Source organism: Apaloderma vittatum, unplaced genomic scaffold, assembly GCF_000703405.1.
Source record: "Apaloderma vittatum isolate BGI_N311 unplaced genomic scaffold, ASM70340v1 scaffold5890, whole genome shotgun sequence".
NCBI lineage: Eukaryota > Metazoa > Chordata > Aves > Trogoniformes > Trogonidae > Apaloderma > Apaloderma vittatum.
In genome coordinates, this window is record NW_009696073.1 from 901 (window position 1) to 21,346 (window position 20,446).

The window sequence follows — 20,446 nt, forward strand, 5'->3', positions numbered from 1 at the left end:
CCTAGATAACCAGAGGAAGCACTTTCCAATGATGTGGTGTCACACTGCCTTCTCCCAGAAACTGTTTCATGTTTTTCAATATGTTGGTATTAAACTGTCACAAAGCTTTTAGAAGTTTCTTGCCCTGTTTATGTTTATGCTTTATCTTACCAGAAATCAGCTCTGTCCCCTCAGTGAGGATTACTGGAGTCTGCAGCTGGAAACTTTGGGAGTAGAATAGAGACCGGCTTCCGTCTTGCGTATAATTCTGCCTGTGCATTAGATACTTCTTGGTAGTTTCCCAGGTTCCTTCTGTTTATTTGCTGAAGATATTTTAAATATCTATTCTCCACAGAACTCTTGGTGTTACAGGAAAACCACTCAACAGTTTTGAAGAGATTTTCAAGGAGACAAATGGGAGCTCTAGGCAGATTCTTTCAAAAGGCTACAGTATAAACTACAAAAGCCAGAAAATGTGTTAAATGCCTTGTTTGCCTGTTGCAGGAGACCTCCTTTGCTCTTGGTTTGTGGAGTGATTCCAGTGTTGCGTTAGCAATAGATATTGCTGACCAACAGTTGTACAAAACAAATAAGGATGGAAAACTGTTTGCTGTGTCCTTTTAAAGAAATAATAATTTAAGTAGAATTTCTAAAATGTATTTAGTGCTTGCATGGGTAAAAGTGATGGGGTTTGTGTGTCTGTGGGTCTGTATCAGTTTGTTTCGGGAAGGATTCGGATAGTCTGCAGGTGATGTGGCTTTGCATTTCCATACCTTCAAGTGATCTTAGTTTATACAAGACAATGTAGTGTTGCTGCTATTGGGACTTCTTGACTTCACTACAGGACTTTTCAGCAGTGAAATTATTGAGTTTGAATTAAGTTATCTTACAGAATTCAAGAAGTAAAGAGTCAGAACCAAAGCAGCCAGAAGAAGTAGCTTGACTCACTGATATGTAGTCTCTGGAATTTTCCTCTGTGTGGGCTGAAAACCTTCTTTTTGTTAGAATGAATCTACTTTGGGTTACAAGCTTCAAACAATTCATTCAAATTATTCATGAAAAGGCTTTCAGATGAAGAACTTGGAAGAGCATAACAGAAAGGAAGAGGTATATACAGACATGCACTGTGAAACATTATTTTTAAAATATACTTTTCTACTTACATCTTTGGTACTGAATGAGGTGCTTTGTCTGGGCACTAATCCCTCTTCTTTTTGTGTAAGGGGATTTAAGAAATTTGAGAAAAGATTGGTTTTCTTGCTACTGTTTTGTGCATAAGGAGCCTGGCTTAATTTCTTGTTATTTGTGGCCATAGGCCTCAGTCCTGTAAAATGCTCAACAAAAGCAACATTGGGTATGTAGAAAATAGGTACAGATCTTCAGTGAGAAATGTATTGTCATAGCAGGACAGGGTAACATTCCTTTTCTCTATCCGGTAGATGACTGTTCATTCCTCATTGACAGATTTTGCAGAAAGCGATATTAAGTTGCTGTCATCTTTACCGTTAGTATTTGCAAATGACTTGTCCTACTACAGTTTCGATGCACTACATCTTCTTCACATGAGGTTTTCCTCGTGATTAGTTTACACATAGCGATCGGTCTTTTTGCAGAGAAGGGCACGCTATTTTTAGTTTCTTAGGACTGTGAGGCCTTTTTGACGTTGCTGTTTTAAGTAGCTTTAAACTTCATAACTAGATTTATTAACTGGCATTTGGCTGTGGGACATCAGAATGCTAGTAGGTGGGTGTACGAAACAAAAGATGTCTTAAAATACCTCTCCTCTTCAGCGTGTGTATCTGCAGACACTGAGGAGTACTTCTAATTTGGGTTTTATTTTATTGAAGTCACTCCATTTTTCTTTCAGTAAAGAACAGTTTCTTCAGCAAAGCCTTACCAATGAGTTTAGAGGTAAATACTTAATTTCGGGGAGAAATGAGCTGAACTTACCTTAGAACTTGAAGCTTAAGATGTTTTTTGTTGTTATTGCTGGGCTAGAACTGCAGAATGTGCTACCTTTTCCCTTTCTTCCTATATTTCTGGTGCTAAATGAGTTGCTTTAGCCAAATATTACCTCTGCTCTTTACTTGGGAGACTCAGGAACAGGTGTTACTGTAATTGTTATTCTGGGTCTAAGGAGCCTGGGTTAATTAACTGTTGTTTATAATCACAGGCTTTGGTCCTGTAAAGTGCTAGACTAGCTAAAAAAAAAAAAAAGCTGTGGCTCTAATGTAGGCTTTTTTGCTTTAGTAGCTGCTGGTGTGCTTGGGTACATTTACCAGGCATAATATGTGGTTTTTTTTTTTCTGTCTGAAATTTCCTCCTTCTTCCCTTCTTTCTTCATTCCATCCTTCATCACGTCCTCCTTCATTTCAGAATCGCCTTTCCGTGTCTTTATGAAGTCCTTGTGTTGCAAATTTCTTGGATATATTTGTAGTAATAATAAAATAATAAAAACTGTCTGTTTATGGCAATGTGGCATCACAGCTGTTCTGGCAGTAATACCTGTTAGTTAGTGCCTTAGCTCTCTCTCTACAGAGGTTATTATTTGTTTGCTTATAAGGCTTTATTAAACATCTGGCTGTTTTCAGTCACTTCATATCTATATTGTCAGAGCTTTTTATTTTGTGAATGTAACACATTGTTTTAAAGATCTGGACCAAAAAGCAATAAAAATTGAAGAAGTACCAAGATGTTCACAGCAGGGCTTTGGTTTTTCTGCATGCTTGTCCAGAGAAAAAAAAAATAAATCAATATTCTGTGTTTTGAGATGGATAAAGCTGCTGTGTTTTTAAATACATAAATTATGATGTTGTTCTCATGCTTTAGTAAGAATCTTCCAAAGTATATCTCTGCTCTGTAAAGTAGTTGAGGGTGCAGCATCTGCTTCCAAGTTTGATCCATTTGTATATCTTTGTGGTTGTTTTTGTAGGTAAGTTTTTTCATGTTTCCATGGTAGGACCTCAGAAGAGAACAGGGCTAGGATGACTATTCCTCATGCAAAAGCTAGTGAAACTGCTTTGTGTAGTAATTAGTCACCTGGGAAAAAGAGGATGTAGGAGACAACACTATTTTTAGAAACAGCTTGTTTGAACAATATATAATTTCAAATGTTTTTTTTTTTAAAAACAGAGAAGTCCCTCCAAATCCTCCTGCATGAAATAGCCTTAGTCTATGGATCAGTTTTCTGCTAATCTTTAATGCAGCTCCCAATATCCTATATTTTGGAGAGTTTCCAGTAGGTTCCTGTCTCACTGGCAATAAATCTGTTACTTTTAATGAAATTAAGTTGGAATACTGATTATCTACACATTCCCTAAAGCTGTCTCTGTAATTTAGAGATCACAAGATGTTGCGTTGCCATTAGTCTGCTAGGCTCTAACCCAGGAGAAGGAAAAGCATGTTTTAGATGCTTAAATATTCATTGGAGAAGGGACTGGAGACCAGGTACCCTCTCTAACTGTTTAAGTTCAGAGCCTTTCAGGTCAATGAATATTTAAATATCTTGTATAAAAGGGAACAATCTCTGTAGGAGGTCCTGGAAGTGGGTCACCCAAACACTTTAATGTACTCTTGGGCATGGCTCTGGAAGGTGGAACGTGTTTGGGTCCTGCTGGGCAGAAGAAAAATCTGGGACTGAGTGTGCCATGTCCTCTGTGAATTTGCCACTGGACAAGGAAGAGCAGCAGAACTGTATAATCTCTTTTCCTTCTCTTCCTCAGATGTTCTGAGAATAGTTTGAGCTTCCCTTCCATTTGGTCTTGTCAAAACACCTCAAATATGGCCACTTGTTCAAGTCTGTCTCTTGCTTGATCCTAAATAATTTTCTAGTTTTTTAATTTGAATAGCATTTTTTCTTTCACTTCCTTGCTTCAACACTGAACTGAGAATTTATTCTCGTAGTTCTAGTATTAATCATTCATGGATTAATGGCATGCAAAAGAAATCCTTCCAGATGTTATCTTCTGTGAGCTGTGTTCTCTTTTTCATTGATACTGAAAAATAAGTTTATCCCATAGCTTTAACTGGGTGAAAAAATAATTAATTGGTAAAATATCGAGTTATAGACTTTTGGTAATTTTGAAAGTTATTCTGGTGGGCGGATCTGATCCCTGCTTGAGAGGGAAGGTAAAGCTATCGCAGATTGATAGCACAAGTTGACTTCTATGGAGTGTTTTCTTTTTAAGCCTGTGAGTGGGTGTAAGTTTAGCATGTGTGTAGAAGGGGGAAAAGATGGCAAACTCAACTCACCTCTCAGCCAGAGTTAAAGAAATGAGTTTTGGTTATATTGCAGGAAGCTTGAATTATATATATATATATATTTATGCGCATGCATACATAGACATTGCATAAAGTATATACACATACTTACATGCTCAGGTATATGTGTGTATATATTGACTTTGGGTTTTGTCACAAGGGCTTGCAGTGCTGTTTTCATGAGGTTTCTGCTCGATTGCCATTTCTGAGTCTTGGAACTAGGTCCCTTGAATCCAAACACAGTTTCCTTGGCCCTCACTATGTGCATTTGAGCAAAACCCATTTCATAGAGAGAAACGACAGGGAAGTATCCTGTAATGCATCTTAAATCCCAGTGTAACTCCTGTTGTTGCTTGTTATGTTTTAACAATATTCCCTAGGTATGCCTAATTCTAAAATGTGAAGAAACTATGCAATAATAATTGTAAAAAGAATTCTTACTAGTAATGCCCTTCTTTGCAAATCAGTCTAATTGAATGTCTTGATTATATTTTTTTTAGAGCCACAGGAAGTATGTATAAACATTTTGGATTAGATTGAAAGCATATGCTCATATAAAGATAATTAAAAATACAACAAACCCTTGCCCCTAAAACATAGTCCTTTTCTTTTTAGCCTTGGGGAAAATGGCTTTTTTAACTATTATTTGAAGTCTATTGAAGCTATAGCTTTGAAGAGATGTTGGAAATATAATATTTAAATTCCAAGGTCATAGCTAATTCAGTTTTGATTTAATGCCTTTATCTAAGCAAACTGACTCTTAATGGGTGTTTTTATGCCAGATACTCCATAAAGGGGAACTTACTGTTGAAGCTGTTAATGAAGAAGCGACCCTCTGCTTTAGCGATGGCATAATATTGTTTGCAAATACTGGGAGTAGTCTGTAGACAAGGACCCTAAATTCATTTTAGGACCTAGATTGTGACTGGTCTCATTTAAGAATGTCATGGTTTTAGGTTTTCCTGGTAAAAATGCATGTGAATAATGCTAATTTCCCTCAAATCGGGCTATTATTGTTAGCAATAACAACGTGAATGGATATCTATTCCCATCTAATGACAATATTGGGGAAAGACTTTGGTCTCTACAACCCTTCAATTAATTTTTTTGAGTTTTATCCTTTTTTTTTTTGAAACTGCTTCTGGTTTTAGTTGTTTTGTTTTGTTTTATTCCCATAGGAATTAGAGCTGTTTTTCATAGTCTGGGATGTTAATTATTTCTAGTTGCTAAAGACCTGAACTAGCTCACAGCCAGTAACACCATGCAGAGCTTATATGTTTTGTGTGAAAATTTCTTCTCTTTCCATTTCCACGTTACCAGGTTCTTTTTTCTCTGTATTCTTTACTTGTTAAAATAGATATTATATATGTATATTGCAAGAGGTGGACAATGCTTCGTACCATCTGCTGCCCATTTTTAAAGCATTTTATCAGCACATACGTGTATGTATGGCCACACCCAGATACCCCACCTGTGGCAAAACGAGTGGTTTGTGGAAGGCCTGAAAGGGAATTATATCAGAATTGCAACTAGAATTCTCAACTGTGGTTTGTACCCAATACATGCTATTTTTTCCCTCCTGGTTTTGACAATGTTAAACAAATACGTAAAATCTTATCGCATCTTTGGTCGTGATATCTTTCTGAAAGGTAAGGTCTGCACAGGTCTTTTGTTGGGGTGTGACCCGCCTGTCTTCTGTTGTAGCGGGTCTGCAAAATGGAGAAGGCAAGAGCTGAGTCTTCAGATTTCATAGTTGGGAAAAAAACACTACCAAAATGTGTAAGCTGAAAGTGTCTGAAAAATAAATAACACCTAAAATATTTACCGCCTGTGAGTTTTCTTCTCAGCAGGATGACACTTGAAAGCATAACCCAGAAAATATAGGTGTGGCATGTGAATGTTTGGTCTTCGTTTAAGAAGCGTAGTGAATTGAAGGGTTTTTTTGGGGTATTTTGTGGTGGTTTTTTGTTTTATTTTGGGGGTTTTTTTTTTCCATCTAAGTGTATCTAATGATCTCATGATCATTCTGCTTCTAGGTATACGAAACTTGGCTACGCAGGAAATACAGAACCTCAGTTCATTATCCCATCATGTGAGTATTTGTGCCTCTAAATTCTGATATCCACCATTCCATATCCTCCATTCTAGTATCATTGAGCACTTTCATGACTAAGTGATGTGCTTTCAGACTCAGTCTTCGTGGTCCCTTGTCCATCTGGGAAGTGATATTCACTGCCTTAGCATCTTTGGCTGGAGTGTAGCTGAGGAGAACTCCTTGTTTGCAGTTAGTCGGGACTGTTGCTCATTAAATCAGCTCTTGGTTGCTATGACAAAGATGAAGAGAACTCCAGTCCAATTTCCTTTTAATCTCCATTATTTTTCTGCCAGGACTCTTGAGTAGACAGAATGCAATTTACCTCCTGTCTACCTGACACCGTGGTTACTGCCCAGATAATCTGGGGAAGGCTTCCAATCAAATTAAGTACTAAAGTGCAGGTGGTGTCTGCCTTATTTCCATTGTCTGGGAGTGCAGACAGTTTAATATTCAAACAAGTTGTTCCTATTAGTAAATGTTCTTTTTGGGTATGTGTTTGCCAATTAAAATGGTTTTGCCCATTCAATGTGCTTTTCTTGAGTGCATTTACTCTTTGGGTTTTTTTGTATGTTAGACTTATTTAAAGTGACAGGAACTTTCCGGTGCTCTTGATTTTAATTGTCATCTTATTAGTTTCTCTCGGATGCTGTATATATTTATAAATAGTAGCACTGGCTATGTATTTCCATCTATAATGTCATCTGTTATCTCATGGTTGTCTCTGCTTACATTAAACACTGCCATTTACATTTTTTGAACTTTGTAAATTAACTAACTATTAGCTACCTTGTAGCTACTCACAGCAGAAGGTATAAAGATAAGGAAATAATAAAGGCAATTGATGGCCAAAGAAGTGGAGGGGGACTTGCCTTTACCAGATGTAGCTGCAGGACTGGTTAGTCTTACTATTTTAAGTATTGTAAAAAATTAAAACCTAAGCCACTGCTTAAGATTTAAATATGTTAAGCAAGTGGGATAGCAGGAGTTTCCTGTAAATTTGTTGTAAATTCTGTTCTATGAAACTATAGACTTGCTGCAGCTCAGATGCATTTCCAAAAGAATTGTTCAGCCTCAGTAGTTTTTTGGTGCTGGTAGTGTTTGGGATGTTATTGGATGAAGCTTGTCGACTCTGCATTTTCTACTGTGTGTTACTTAGATACAGATTATGACCTATTAAAAGAAAACTGTATATAAATAAGGCTATGCTTTAAGAGTACTTAATTCCACTTTTATTTATAACTTGCCCCAGATTTGTTTTTTTACTGTCTTATCTCTTGCCTCTAGCAGCCATCATCTAATAATTTTAGTGATAGTTGTATCCTACAGAACGGGAAGCCTAAGTGTCTCCAAATCCTTCTTTGTAGCACTGCAAATTGATTTCTTCCCTCTCCGCTTTCTTCTTCTCACCAACTGAGATAATGACTCCAATACTTATTTCTGAAGTACATAGTTTATTTTCTTCTCCTATGCTCTTTCTCTTAATTTGAGAGTTGAAACTCAGAAAATCATGTTGTGTAGTGGCTTAAAGGGTATCCCCAGCAGAATGTTGTTGCACTTGTGCAAGTTTTGTGACTGGTGTAGTCTATGACAGAACACATTTTTAAGATTTCCTCTGAGTTATTAATTATATTATTGAGATATGGGTGACCAGTGAAGATGAATTCTGCTATACTGGCTTGTTGATAGATTGTTTACGTAATTTCTCCCTTCTGGAGGCTGTGCTCCCTATATCCCAATTTTTAGTTCTGGAAAAAAATCCCTAAGTAAATAAATACTAATTACAAGCAAATAAATATTAATTACTTGGAATTTATCTGATTTAATTTTGTTTTGATTTATTTGGGTTTTATTGTAAGGTATTGCAATCCGAGAATCAGCCAAAGTAGGTGACCAGGCTCAGAGGAGGGTAATGAAAGGCGTTGATGATCTGGACTTTTTCATAGGAGATGAAGCCATAGATAAACCTACCTATGCTACAAAGGTAAGCTTTGTGTATGTTAACAAGCCTTTTCAAAGTTTCACAGTTTTATTATCTAATGTTCTAGGACTTCTTGATAGCCATTTAAAATGCATTTGCTTTTTTGTGAAGTATTTTAGTTGCTTTTTAAAAATTGCATGATTTGGTTCATGGCTTTACCTTTTTTAAAAGTTTTACTAATGCTGTCCTGTTTTATTGGTGCTTCAACCCTTGTGTAAGTATCCCTTGACAAAGTGCAGCTGTTCAGTCTTCAGAATTATTAGCCATTAAAATAACAATAAACATTGGATTTTTAAATTCTTGCTAAAAGTGTATCCTCTTAAGACGGCTTATGAACTGGGCAATGTGTTGTATACTTCTGCTTCAGGGGAGGTCACAATTGTTTTGTGGAGGACTGTCTTCAGTGCCATGTTTCTGTGAATCGTATTTTCCATACCCTAGTAAAGGACTTCTTGTACTTACAAAATGTTACTGGCTTATGAATTATGTGGAAAAAAACCCCGTGCATTACACATCCTACTGTATTACTTAAATGTTGGCTGTGTTCTTAACGTTGAGCAAAATGTAAACATCATCCCTGCCAGAATTTTCATTGAAAGATACATAACCTATATTGTCTTCATTTTATAGATTGGAAAGCATTTTGAGGCCAAGTATGATTCTCGATTTTATAAACGATCAAATTTGTACAAAAAGAGATCAAAACCATTTCGACAGAGTGTAGCAGCATTAGGAATAGAGTCTGATTTCTAGTTTCTAGTCTTGCATGGTAGAATCGCAATTGGGAGTACCTGGCAGCAGGAGATAATCTCAAATGGTGCCTCTACCTCAAAATTAGGATGGAGGATTTGATAAAGTAACCGTGAGACGAGATGTTCTCCTTCCTGCAGAAGATGTCAGCGTTTGGCAACTTGAGCTGTTTCTCTTTCGGGGTTTGGTTATCCTTGTGTGGTCCAGAGCGTTGACAAGTTTTTTTGTTTCAGTGGCCTATACGACATGGCATTGTTGAAGACTGGGACCTCATGGAAAGATTCATGGAGCAGGTCATTTTTAAATACCTACGGGCTGAACCTGAGGATCACTATTTTTTAATGGTGAGTTAACGAGACTGGGTGAGAAAAATATTTTTATAAGAAGAAAACTAAATAACATTCCAAGCACAGGTAGCTCTGTTGAGTGATTTTTGTCTGTACCTGTCTTTTATTTCTTCAGCAACTAGGGGAGCGGGGGAAATGGTAGAGGGAGAGTAATCAGTATAAGCTGCATTCTAACTAAAGTCTGTTTGTTTTGCGCTGCAGGTTACAGGAGGTTGGATTTTGTTTTTCGAGAAATTTCAATCACTTTGTTTAAACTAAATTGGGTTTTGAAATTTTTTATTTTGAGTGCACTGAGAATTTTAGAAGTTTGATTACCATGCTCAGCTAATCAGTACAGGAACTCTTAGGACTCTACTGAGGTGATTTTCGAATTTTTTTTTTTTTTCCCCCCAGACAGAGCCTCCGCTGAACACACCAGAAAACAGAGAGTATCTTGCAGAAATCATGTTTGAATCATTTAACATACCAGGACTTTACATTGCTGTTCAGGTGAACACAGTGAATATATACTTCTAAAGTACAGTATAGCCACAGTATGTATAGTCTTCTGAATGCACGTGCCTAAAATACATGAAACAGTATTTCCTGAGATTATAAATTAGCACGCTCCGACTACTCCTAAATATAAACGCTTTCTCCTGTAGGCAGTGTTGGCCTTAGCTGCCTCTTGGACGTCACGTCAGGTTGGAGAACGTACTTTGACTGGAATTGTCATCGACAGTGGTGATGGAGTGACCCACGTAATTCCTGTGGTATGTAGCGGGATGCAGTTTGGAATTATCAGTGATTTGGACAAGTACGGGGTTTGCTTACTGTGGATTTAAATATGAAGTGTCAAATGAAACTTAAAAATAAAGTTTTTCGTGGTGTTTGGTTGTTTGGGAATTTTTCTTCCCTTATGATTGTTTTGAAAATTATGTATTTTGTCATATAAACTTATTTATGCAATTAATTTTAGCTTGCAGACTGTAGGAAGGTCACAGTAAGGAATCATCAAACCATCTTGTAAAGACTATTTTATATAGAAACCTTGTCTTGTGTTACTGTGATGCCGCAGCTCCATTTAATATTAATGGTTTTCATGGTTTTGGGCCTCCTGCATGCCACCGACGTCTGTCAAGAAATATCCTAACTTTTCTGATGTCCTGCATTTTGATTGTTTAATATAGCCGATAACGTGTGCTTTGTTTGTGATTTTAGGAGTTAGTGGACTCTGTGCAGAAACAACTACAGTGGTGTAACTGTATGTTCGTTTATATGGTCAATCTCATACGGCTTAATTATGTTAGGAAGCTAAAAATACAGAATTATCTCTGCATACTGACATCTGTTGATGTCATTTTGTGTATTTCTGAAGCATATAGTATGCTTGAACGATCAGTTATTTTAGAAGTGAAAATTTTATTCCCTTCATCTTGCTTTTTGCTTTTAGTCTGTTTTTCTCAGTATTTTCTTGACATGGGAAGTGCTTGGGAAAAAAACAGCATTTACCATATGAAACTCCAAAAAATGGAAAAAAAAGATTAAAAGAAAAAGACAAGGGATGAAATAATGTTGGTTCAGCAATACTAATGTTTTCAGTAAATGCATCCTGAAAAAAGATCAGCAAATGGATTTGTTCCTTTTATTGTGCTCATCTTGAGATACTGCTGTGATTTTTCTTACCCGAGAATTTTAACAGATTTATACTTTTTCCTGTTACTTTTTGACTCTCAAACAGGACATCAGTGGTCTATTTATATTATATTTCATGCTTAAAAGGATCCATCTGATCAAACTGTCTTCTAACGTGTGGAAGATTTTTGTCTGTCATTGGCGTGTCTATTAGATAAGCACTATCTGTATATATGTGGTCATCAAGGTCTTTTAAATAAAGGTAGTATCTACTTTCCAGTGGGTTGCCTGTCTTTATATTAATTATACAGTTTCAAGATTCTACTTTTAATTGAAAATCAAACCATCAAGATACTATAAAATGTTAGTTTTGCTGTTTATTATTGATGCACAGTAGGTTTTTCCCCTAAATCTTTTTTTTTTTTTTCTTTCCTCCTACACAGGCAGAAGGCTATGTAATTGGAAGTTGCATCAAACATATTCCTATTGCAGGTAGAGATATTACTTACTTTATTCAACAGCTCCTAAGGGAAAGGGAGGTGGGAATCCCTCCTGAACAGTCTCTGGAGACAGCAAAAGCCATAAAGGTACACCCTTTTTATCTCTTGAAAAATACATACATAAAACTCTTCGAGCCTTTTTTTTGGCTTTAACAAGTTGCCAGTGGCTGTCTTAAAATGCAAATGTAGGCAGTGTATTGTAATTACGAAAGCTTCTGGTAGTTTATCCAATCAAGTGCGGGGGAGGGAGAAAGAGGAAGAAAATATTTGTGCTAGACGGGAATGAGTATGTTCTGCAGATTAAATCAGCATTTTAAGCTTTAGATTTGTTTAAAATTTGCTTTTTAATGTAATAAAAAATAAATGTCAGTACAGTGATTACGTGAGTCTGATCTTGCAATGAAAGCTTGCCATTGAACTTACTAATCAGCGCAGACCTCTGATGGCTGTGATGTTTTCATTTTAAGCAAAACTAGTTTCGATGAGTCAGTGTGCAGCCTTAGTGAAGCGAACAGGCCACGTGCGTTGTCTTGTAGGGTTGAGTCTGTAGTAGTCGTTTGGGTGAGAACCTCTGTGGAACAACCCCATCTGCAAGAATGCTCACGTGTTTTTGCTTTCTGGGTTTGTTATAGTTCAGTTCAATGATGGAATAATAATTTTGGCAATTTTTAATATGTTGCGCTTCTTAACAGGAGAAATACTGTTACATTTGCCCTGACATAGTAAAAGAATTTGCAAAGTACGATGGGGATCCTCGGAAATGGATCAAACAATATACTGGCATCAATGCAATCAACAAAACCAAGTTTGTCATAGATGTCGGTTATGAAAGGTTCCTTGGACCTGAAATTTTCTTTCATCCTGAGGTAAGAACAGAGGCTAGCACTACTAAGTTAGAGAAACTTTTCTGTGTGAGTGAGGAGAGGGGCAGGGAGGTGCTGCCATTTGTGGTGCTAGGGCGCCATCAAGTGGAAGTACGAGATCGGTGAGTGACTGCAAGCCATCTGCAATCTCGGATCATACAAGCACAGAAGAACGTGAGCACAGCACAAAATTATTTTTCTGGTGTCCCATGTAACAATTAAAACATCTTATTCTGTTTATTTAAAGGAAATCTAAAATTGAGAAGAAACTGTTTGGATTTATGGATTTTATACAGCATTTTCCTATTTTCCTTAAACCAGTACACCTTTACACTGTGTATTTGATGATGTTGCCAGTCCCTTTGGGCACTGCTCTGTGCGGTAGCATTGCCTGACGATGTTCTAAGTTTTGAATACTGGCTTTTGATACTGAGTCAGTTTATAAAGCGTGGATGCTAAATTTGTCCTTGTATGTTGAAATCTCTGTTGGTGTGGTCACAAGGAACATATACAGTTCTGGGAAACATTACCAAAACCCAGACAGGTTAGATATTGTATTTCAGTTTGAGCGAGCTCCAGGATATTGTGGGAAAGGAAAGAGTCAAGTTTTAGTATGTTACAGCATAGCACAGAGGGTCCTCTCCGTTACTGTGCGTTGCATTGAGTTTTTCTTGCAGGCATACATAACCTGTAATACTGTAAAAAAATTTAACTGAGATCCACTTTAACACTGGTGAAGTTTCCTTTTGTCTACCCTCCTCTTTTCGCAAGAATATTAAACAACCTTATTCTCTCACCTTTTGTCTAAATTCCAGCCTTAATCTCTTTGTGGTCAGTTTGTAGCCATCTGATCTTGTGCCAGCATTAAACCTCTGGGCTAAATAGTTTGCCCTCCCTGCTGTTTGCCCCTGGGATCTTACAGGGAGGCACTGAATCCCATGTCAGACGTCATTTTAACAGCTTCTCTTTCCATAGTCCCTTCAAAGGCTCTTAGGAAAGGACAAAGCACTAATTTCCATTTTCTTCATTTCTTGATAGTTTTTTGGCTCAGTATTGAAACAAAAAACCGCAACCCCAAAACCCCCACAAACTGACTTTCTAGACAAGAAAAGTGCACTGGATGGTGCAGACTGCATCCAAAGGGAATATGTTGCTGGACTTCATTAACTGCTCGCTTCAAAGGGTATCGCGGTAGCTAGGTAAAAGCTGCCTTTGGTAAAGCTGTCTTGTAATCTTTTCCTATTTCCAGTTTACAAAATTTGTTCTGAAATCTTTACTACTCTCAAAGTTAGGCTTTAGGGTTTGCAGTTATCTAGGTTATTTCTCCTCTTTTTAAATTAAGTATTTTACTTGCTGTTGTTCAACCATTTGCTTAGCAGACTGGCCTTTTTTAGCTCATGTTAAGTTTAAAGTGGAAACTAGTCCAAGAATATTTTCTACCATTGGGAACTCTGACATTCTTGTCTTTATAAAGGCAGAAATTTACATTAGCACTGTATTGATGTTTTTATTGATGGGAACTTCCACTCAAGACCTTAGAATATTTACACCTTTTTGAATATTAGAGATTTTGTGTGCATGGGAAAAAAAAAATCTGACTTTTTGGTGGGAATTTAAGGTAAGTATTTTAGTAGGTTGAAAATTGTTTACAGAGGAACCTTCTTATTTGCATGTTGATTTTTTTTTTTTTATTTCACTTGAAAGGAAAGGCAGGATCACACTGCACAGTAACAGTATGTGTGTTGTTGCAGGAGAACACAAGCTAATGTAACGTGCAATAGTAGGTCCATAGTGCATAAGTTATAAACAGTGAATTTATGACGAAGGGAGAGAATCTGAATTTCTCAGCAGAAAAAGGAATTCTTGTTTCCCTTGTACAGTTGGTTTGTTATGGTGTAGAATAAGTGGTTAGCAGGAATAATACTTACTTTGATTCCCACCTGAGCCCATTATAAGTGCCATTACAAAATCCCTCTACAGTCTCACTTCTGTCTTTTTGTTTCTTCATTCTTTGGATGAAAAAGTGTGACCTGCTCTAGGTGATCCTGCTCTGGCAGGGGGGTTGGACTAGATGATCTTTTGAGGTCCCTCCCAACCTCTTACATTCTGTGATTCTGTAATTCTGTGAAAATCTAATGCTCGTTTTATTTTGTTTTAGTTTGCTAATCCTGATTTTATGGAATCCATTTCGGATGTAGTTGATGAAGTTATACAGAACTGTCCCATTGATGTCCGGCGTCCATTATATAAGGTATGGCCTTTCTGTTGTAAAATTAACTTACTTCATTTGAAGTCTAAATATCAACATCATCACATGATATGCATAGCTATATCCCATAGGTAGCTACCATTTCTCCCACTATGAGAAATATGAACTTTGAATAAAAATAAAGTTCAAGTTAAACAAAGTGTCACGTGAATGAAGAGTGCTTGATATTTCTGAAAGAAGGATTATGTGTAGCAATGGCTTGCTACGTAAGTAAGTATAGTCCCTGAGGAACTGAGGCAGAGGAATGTAATTTGTATCTGGTATTTGTCATGTCAATTCTTGTACATGAAGGTCTTTGGCTTTTGCCAACTTTAAGGGTTCTTTGCCCTCCACTTTATTAAGCAGAGGTTTCAAATACGTACATTTTTTTCATGGTCTTGACCTGTCTATGCCAGCTGTCTGCAGTTTTAGCCAAGTATTGAATCCATTATTAAAGTACATGAGGGTGCCGATTAGCTCAGTCAGTTGAGCGTGGCGCTAACAACGCCAAGGTCGTGGGTTCAGTTCCCATTCAGTCCCCATGTGTTGCCTGATCTAGTCCAGAGGTGGCATCCCTGGCTACAGGGAGACTGGAATAAAATCATCTCTAAGGTCCCTTCCAGCCTAGGCCATTCTATGATTCTATAAAGATTTAAAATATTTTGAAAGGCAATAACTAAACCTGCTTAAATTTGCCCAGAGTGTAGTCCGGAAAGTCCTTTTGGTCGCTAATTCTTTAAGAAACAAAAAGGAAAGTAGTGACGGGTGTTCCCTATGGCAAGTTTTCTCTGTAATACCAGCACATCCAGTGTTTCCTGGTGGTTTTCTGCTTGTGCAGCAGCAGTGCCCTTTTGGAAATAACAGCATAAAGTAATAGCGTGGAGAGCTTTGCTTGTTTGTGTGAAAGGTGTGGCTTTCCTCACCTGTTATAGTGAGCTTTAAATTCCAGCTAAGCTGTATCTCAGGGTAATCCATAATGATTAAAATTGTGCAGTCTGCTTTACTTGCCCACTGAACATACTCTAGACTGAGATATTGTGCTTCAGAGCAAATCTGTGGAGCAGGTTAAACTGGGAAGTTAACCACTTAACGAGCTCACGTGTGAAATGAATTTTGGGGGAAGTGTCTTCAGTGGCTTCAAGCTTAGGTACGTTGCAGAAAGTTTTAGGAAACTCTTAAGTGTCTGGTAGTGCTTAGGGTCTCTGCTTTTTTCCTGAAAGATGAAAGTTGCCACAGAGCAATAGCTTTGTTGCTTGGTAGGGTAGGGATTAGTGCTGACTTCCTGAAACTTGTATGTAGAATGGAGGTGTTAAGTTCCTCTTTCTTCACCATAATCAGCAAGCAAATAACTTTCCATTGGCTTGCCACTGATTGAGACTTTGTCTTTCCGTTTTCTGGTTTTCATTATACTTGCTTAATTAAAACAATGTTACATAATTTCCTGTTGAATGTGATGATAGATGCGAATAAGATGCTATCTTATTTAAAGAAAGTCACTGCAAAGGGACGAGGATCACTGTTCTCATTGTTTAAACAGTGTATAGGTGCAGAAATCCACTCATACTTTCTCTTAATTTCTATAGTTTATCATTTTTGCTTGCCCACAGTGCTCTGTGGTGGCCAGCCAAGGCCCTGTGCTTTGGAGCTGGGTTACCATCAAATATATTTGAATTCTTTCTCAGTGTTCATGCAGCAAATACCTGTACATTATACCTATCTGTATAGATAAATAAATATACATTCAATTTTGCAGATCATATGTGGTATGTAGCCTTTGAAGCCTTGTTTCCCCACCCATCTTTTGATATCCTATGGTATTTCTCTTTTTGAGTTTTAGTTTATTGCAAGTATCCCTGTTTCACAGTCTGATCAACAGCTCCCTTAGGAGGCAGGTGATCTGACCTTATGTTGATGCTTGGACCAGCAGGGCCTCCTTAAGACTGGCTTCTTCAGCCTATGGTAGTTCTCTTTTTGAGTTTTATTTAGTTTATTGCAAGTATCCCTGTTTCACAGTCTGATCAACAGCTCCCTTAGGAGGCAGGTGATCTGACCTTATGTTGATGCTTGGACCAGCAGGGCCTCCTTAAGACTGGCTTCTTCAGCCAGATCCCAGAGCCTGTAGCTGTTCAATACCAAGCACAAACATTCTTTCACATGTCATAAGCCTTTTTAATTTTAGAATGGTTGCCAGCAGTACACTTTTTTAATTCCCGTGATTGCAGTATCTTGATTTGATTGCTTGGAAAATTTGATTTATATTCTTACTCTGTGTCTCTAGCACAGAGTTGAGAGTTCTAAATTGCTTGGGATGGGCTGCTTTGTGCTAAAATGGAAGAAGATGGGTAGGTTGCTGGGTTTGGAACCAGGGGACTTGCACTGAAATTTGAAGAAATAAAGTGGATTTTGTTTTCTGTATTTTTTTTTTTTAAAAACAACAACAAAGCCAGATCTTCAGGAAGCTGAATGAAATTTCAAATGAGTGCTCAGGTGGAATGATAGAGGAGTAGTCTTAGGTCTTACCACATGGCTGAAATAACCTGGCATCCTTGTTAGGTTGATAATGACTATGTCTTGTATCTCATTGAAAAATGACCCATCCTGCATGCAACAAGAAATGCAGTTGTGATTTGGTGGGACTTAGTGAGGCATTGCATCACCCTTGGCATTGTTTGGAAAGGATGGTGTATAGTTCATCTAGTTCACTTTTTTTGAGAATTCGTTAGCTTCTTTTTTTCTTAAAATTGTTCCACAACTTCTCCTGATACTTATCTCCTATTTCTATTAATAAATAGTATAAAAGATATCACAGAAATCGAAGAGAGAGTCTCCATCACACTACTGCTCACTATGGTCTGCAGAAAAACTTGGTCCTACCCCCAGCTTTCAGGTTACCGTGAGCATACCACGAAACACAGTGTAACTCGTGCGCACCCAGCTTGCATCTGTGGGGAACATCTGCTCTGTGCTCTGCTGTGTGTTTTCACTACTAGTTGATATTTAAAAATGTCTTTTCAACCTGGAAACGCTGTGAAAGTTGTCCTAATGTTTGTCAGTTAGGACGTGAGATTTGGCACTTAGTGTCAAGAAAAGAGTAGCTGAAGCTGTCACTCTACACTCTTACCTTCCTTCTGCCCCATCCAGAGTTTCTCCCCACGTATTTCCAAAGTCTAAATGTTAACAGATGAGAACAGGATTGAGAGGTCTGTGCCTTCTCCCAGGAGGAGGGATGGAAGTGTAGGGTCATTGTCTGTCCCAACAGGTGACTGATTTCACCTTTTCTCTGTGCTTTTGGTACAAATACATGGATGAAACCAGGTAAATTCTGTCAGAAATATCTTTGAAAGATCCTGGCCAAGCATGTTTAAACAGTCATGATTCAAATCATAACAAGTTCTGGCATTCTTGACCTCGAACTTCTAAGCTTGTTTCTCAAGCTGAAAACCTTTCATGAGATGGAGACTGTAGTGTATTGGCATGTGTGATGTTTTATTGTACATAAATCATCCAGGATTTTAGTGGAAACACAGATGCAGAGACAGGGTTTGAAAGATACTGACTCTTTTCCTTAGAGAAGCTGAGTGTGCAGCTGTTGTGGACAAAAACGAACTTGAGCTTGCTGATAGAATTAAGATTTGCTCCCCACTTGTACCAGCGTTCTCTCTGAAGCGTAAACTGTTGACCGATCAGCTCGTAACAAGCCATCCTCGACATGGACAGGCTGGAGAGTAACCTCTTCAAATTCAACATGGGCAAGTGTAGGGTACTGCACACAAGGAGGAATAGCCCCGTGTATCACTACAGGTTAGGGGCTGAGCTGCTGGAAAGCAGCTCTGTGGAAAAAGACCTGGGAGGCTCTGGTGGACAACAGGATGACCATGAGCCAGCAATGGGACCTTGCAGCCAAGAACGCCAATGGCATCATGGACTGCATCAAGAAGAGCGTGGCCAGCAGCTGGGAGATCATCCTCACCCGTTACTCTGCCCTGGAGAGGCCGCATCTGGAGTGCTGTGTCCAGTTCTGGGCTCCCTGGTTCAAGAGGGACAGGGAACTGCTGGAGAACATGCAGAAAAGGGCTACAAAGATGTTCGGGGGGCTAGACCATCTGTCTTTCAAAGAAAGCCTGAGGGAATTTGGGCTTTTCAGTCTGAAGAAGACTGGGGCGGGGGAATCTTATGAATGCTTATAAAGGGTGAGTGTCAGGAGGATGGGGCCAGTCTTTTATCAGTTGTGCCCAGTGCCAGGACAAGAGGTAATGGGCTCAGACTTGAACATAGGAAGTTCCTCGATGCACCTGTGTTTTCGCTGAAAACCTGGATGATTTATGTACAATAAAACATCACACTTGCTAACACACTACAGTTCCCACCTCATGCAAGGATTTCAGCTTGAGAAACCAGCTTAAAACATGAGGAGAACTTTTGCACTGTGAGGGAGACAGCGCCCTGGCACAGGCTGCCCAGAGAGGGTGTGGAGTCTCCTCTGGAGACATTCAAAACCCACCTGGACGCGTTCCTGTGTGACCTACTCGAGGTGATCCTGCTCTGACAGGAGGTTGGACTGTATGATCTCCAGAAGTCCCTTCCAACCCCGGACATTCCGTGATTCTGTGAAAGACTGGGGAGCTCTGAGGTGCAGGATGTTACAGGGATGGTAAAAGCCCCCTCACCCCACTTCTAGCTGGAATAGCTGGTAAGTGCTGTGTGACAGCAGAGTCGCTTGCGCTGGGTGGGGTGTAGATGGCGCTGCCAGACTGCTCTGCTCTGCCAGCTGCAGCTCCTCATGCTGCCCAGCTTGTTTGCTGTATCAACCCTGCTCTTACCGTTTCTCCCTAAAATTGTAGGCGTCCTTCCACAGAAGACTGGATGGGGTTCAACTGAAATGTTTTTTTATTTTTACTTATCTGTGTTTCAGCAAGATTAACACTGTGTTTTCGTGGTTATTGTTTGCTCTTAATCACTAAGTGCATGGCAGGGAGCCTCTCGGGGTGAGGTGAGGCTGGAGAGATCTGCCAGGCTGTTAGATCTGCATCGCACTGGCACCGATGATAAGTCAAGGGGAAGGAAAGGTGTTCCTTCCTGCTGCCTCAAGTGGAAGCCCCAGGCACAGGAGTAGAGGAGAAGCCCGTTTTATTCCTATCACAGGTGTAATTAGATTTGTAACGTTACGTATACTAGCTGGTTAAACAGTAGCTCAAAGCATCTGCAGTATTCTCTGGTTACTTTTGTGCCTGAATGCAGGCATATTTCTGCAGAACAGCGCAACTGCGAGTTAGGCTGAAATCTTTTGCTATTACTTAAACCGGTACGTGAACACTGAAAACGATTCTAAAGAAAGAAATTGTTTCTTCGTCATTGAAAGTCAAACTTGTTTATAAAAATGGTTTCTCAGAATACATTTGCTTGTTTGTAATATGTTTGTTGATATATATAATACTTCTCCTTATATTTCCCATACAATGTTGGCAAATACTGCACCGTTTTAACTAAATTAACAGAGACATGTAGCTTAATCGATTCACTTCCCCATGAAGTGCTTGACTTTAGCTTGTGAACCTTCCAGTTTTTACACATAAACTTTTTTATTAACAGCCATGTATCGCTCTTGTTTTGTGTCTCTGGTGGTGTGGCTGTCCATGGTAAAATTTAGGCCATCCTTTGAAAGGAAGGGAAACTGGGATGTGTTGGTAAAGTTCATATTTACCAGAAAAGCAGTGGATGCTGTTTGGTTTGGTGCTGCAAAGTCTGAAGTGTCCAGCTGAGAGTGTGCTTATACTGTGTTACAAGGTGCAGTGTGAAGATGCACAAACCGGTT

The 20,446-nt window shown here is 38.6% G+C and overlaps 1 protein-coding gene across 1 annotated transcript in view; it reads left to right on the plus strand.

The window, feature by feature from the left end:
- The first annotated feature begins 1,418 nt into the window (after positions 1-1,418).
- LOC104276872 (actin-related protein 3B) overlaps positions 1,419-20,446 on the plus strand; it is a 25,394-nt gene continuing 6,366 nt past the window's right edge. The window contains exons 1-9 of the mRNA XM_009873331.1: positions 1,419-1,483; positions 6,276-6,331; positions 8,191-8,315; positions 9,296-9,406; positions 9,803-9,898; positions 10,054-10,161; positions 11,467-11,610; positions 12,216-12,389; positions 14,545-14,637. Coding sequence (XP_009871633.1) covers positions 1,419-1,483; positions 6,276-6,331; positions 8,191-8,315; positions 9,296-9,406; positions 9,803-9,898; positions 10,054-10,161; positions 11,467-11,610; positions 12,216-12,389; positions 14,545-14,637 — 972 coding nt within the window. The remainder of the gene's footprint in view (positions 1,484-6,275; positions 6,332-8,190; positions 8,316-9,295; positions 9,407-9,802; positions 9,899-10,053; positions 10,162-11,466; positions 11,611-12,215; positions 12,390-14,544; positions 14,638-20,446) is intronic.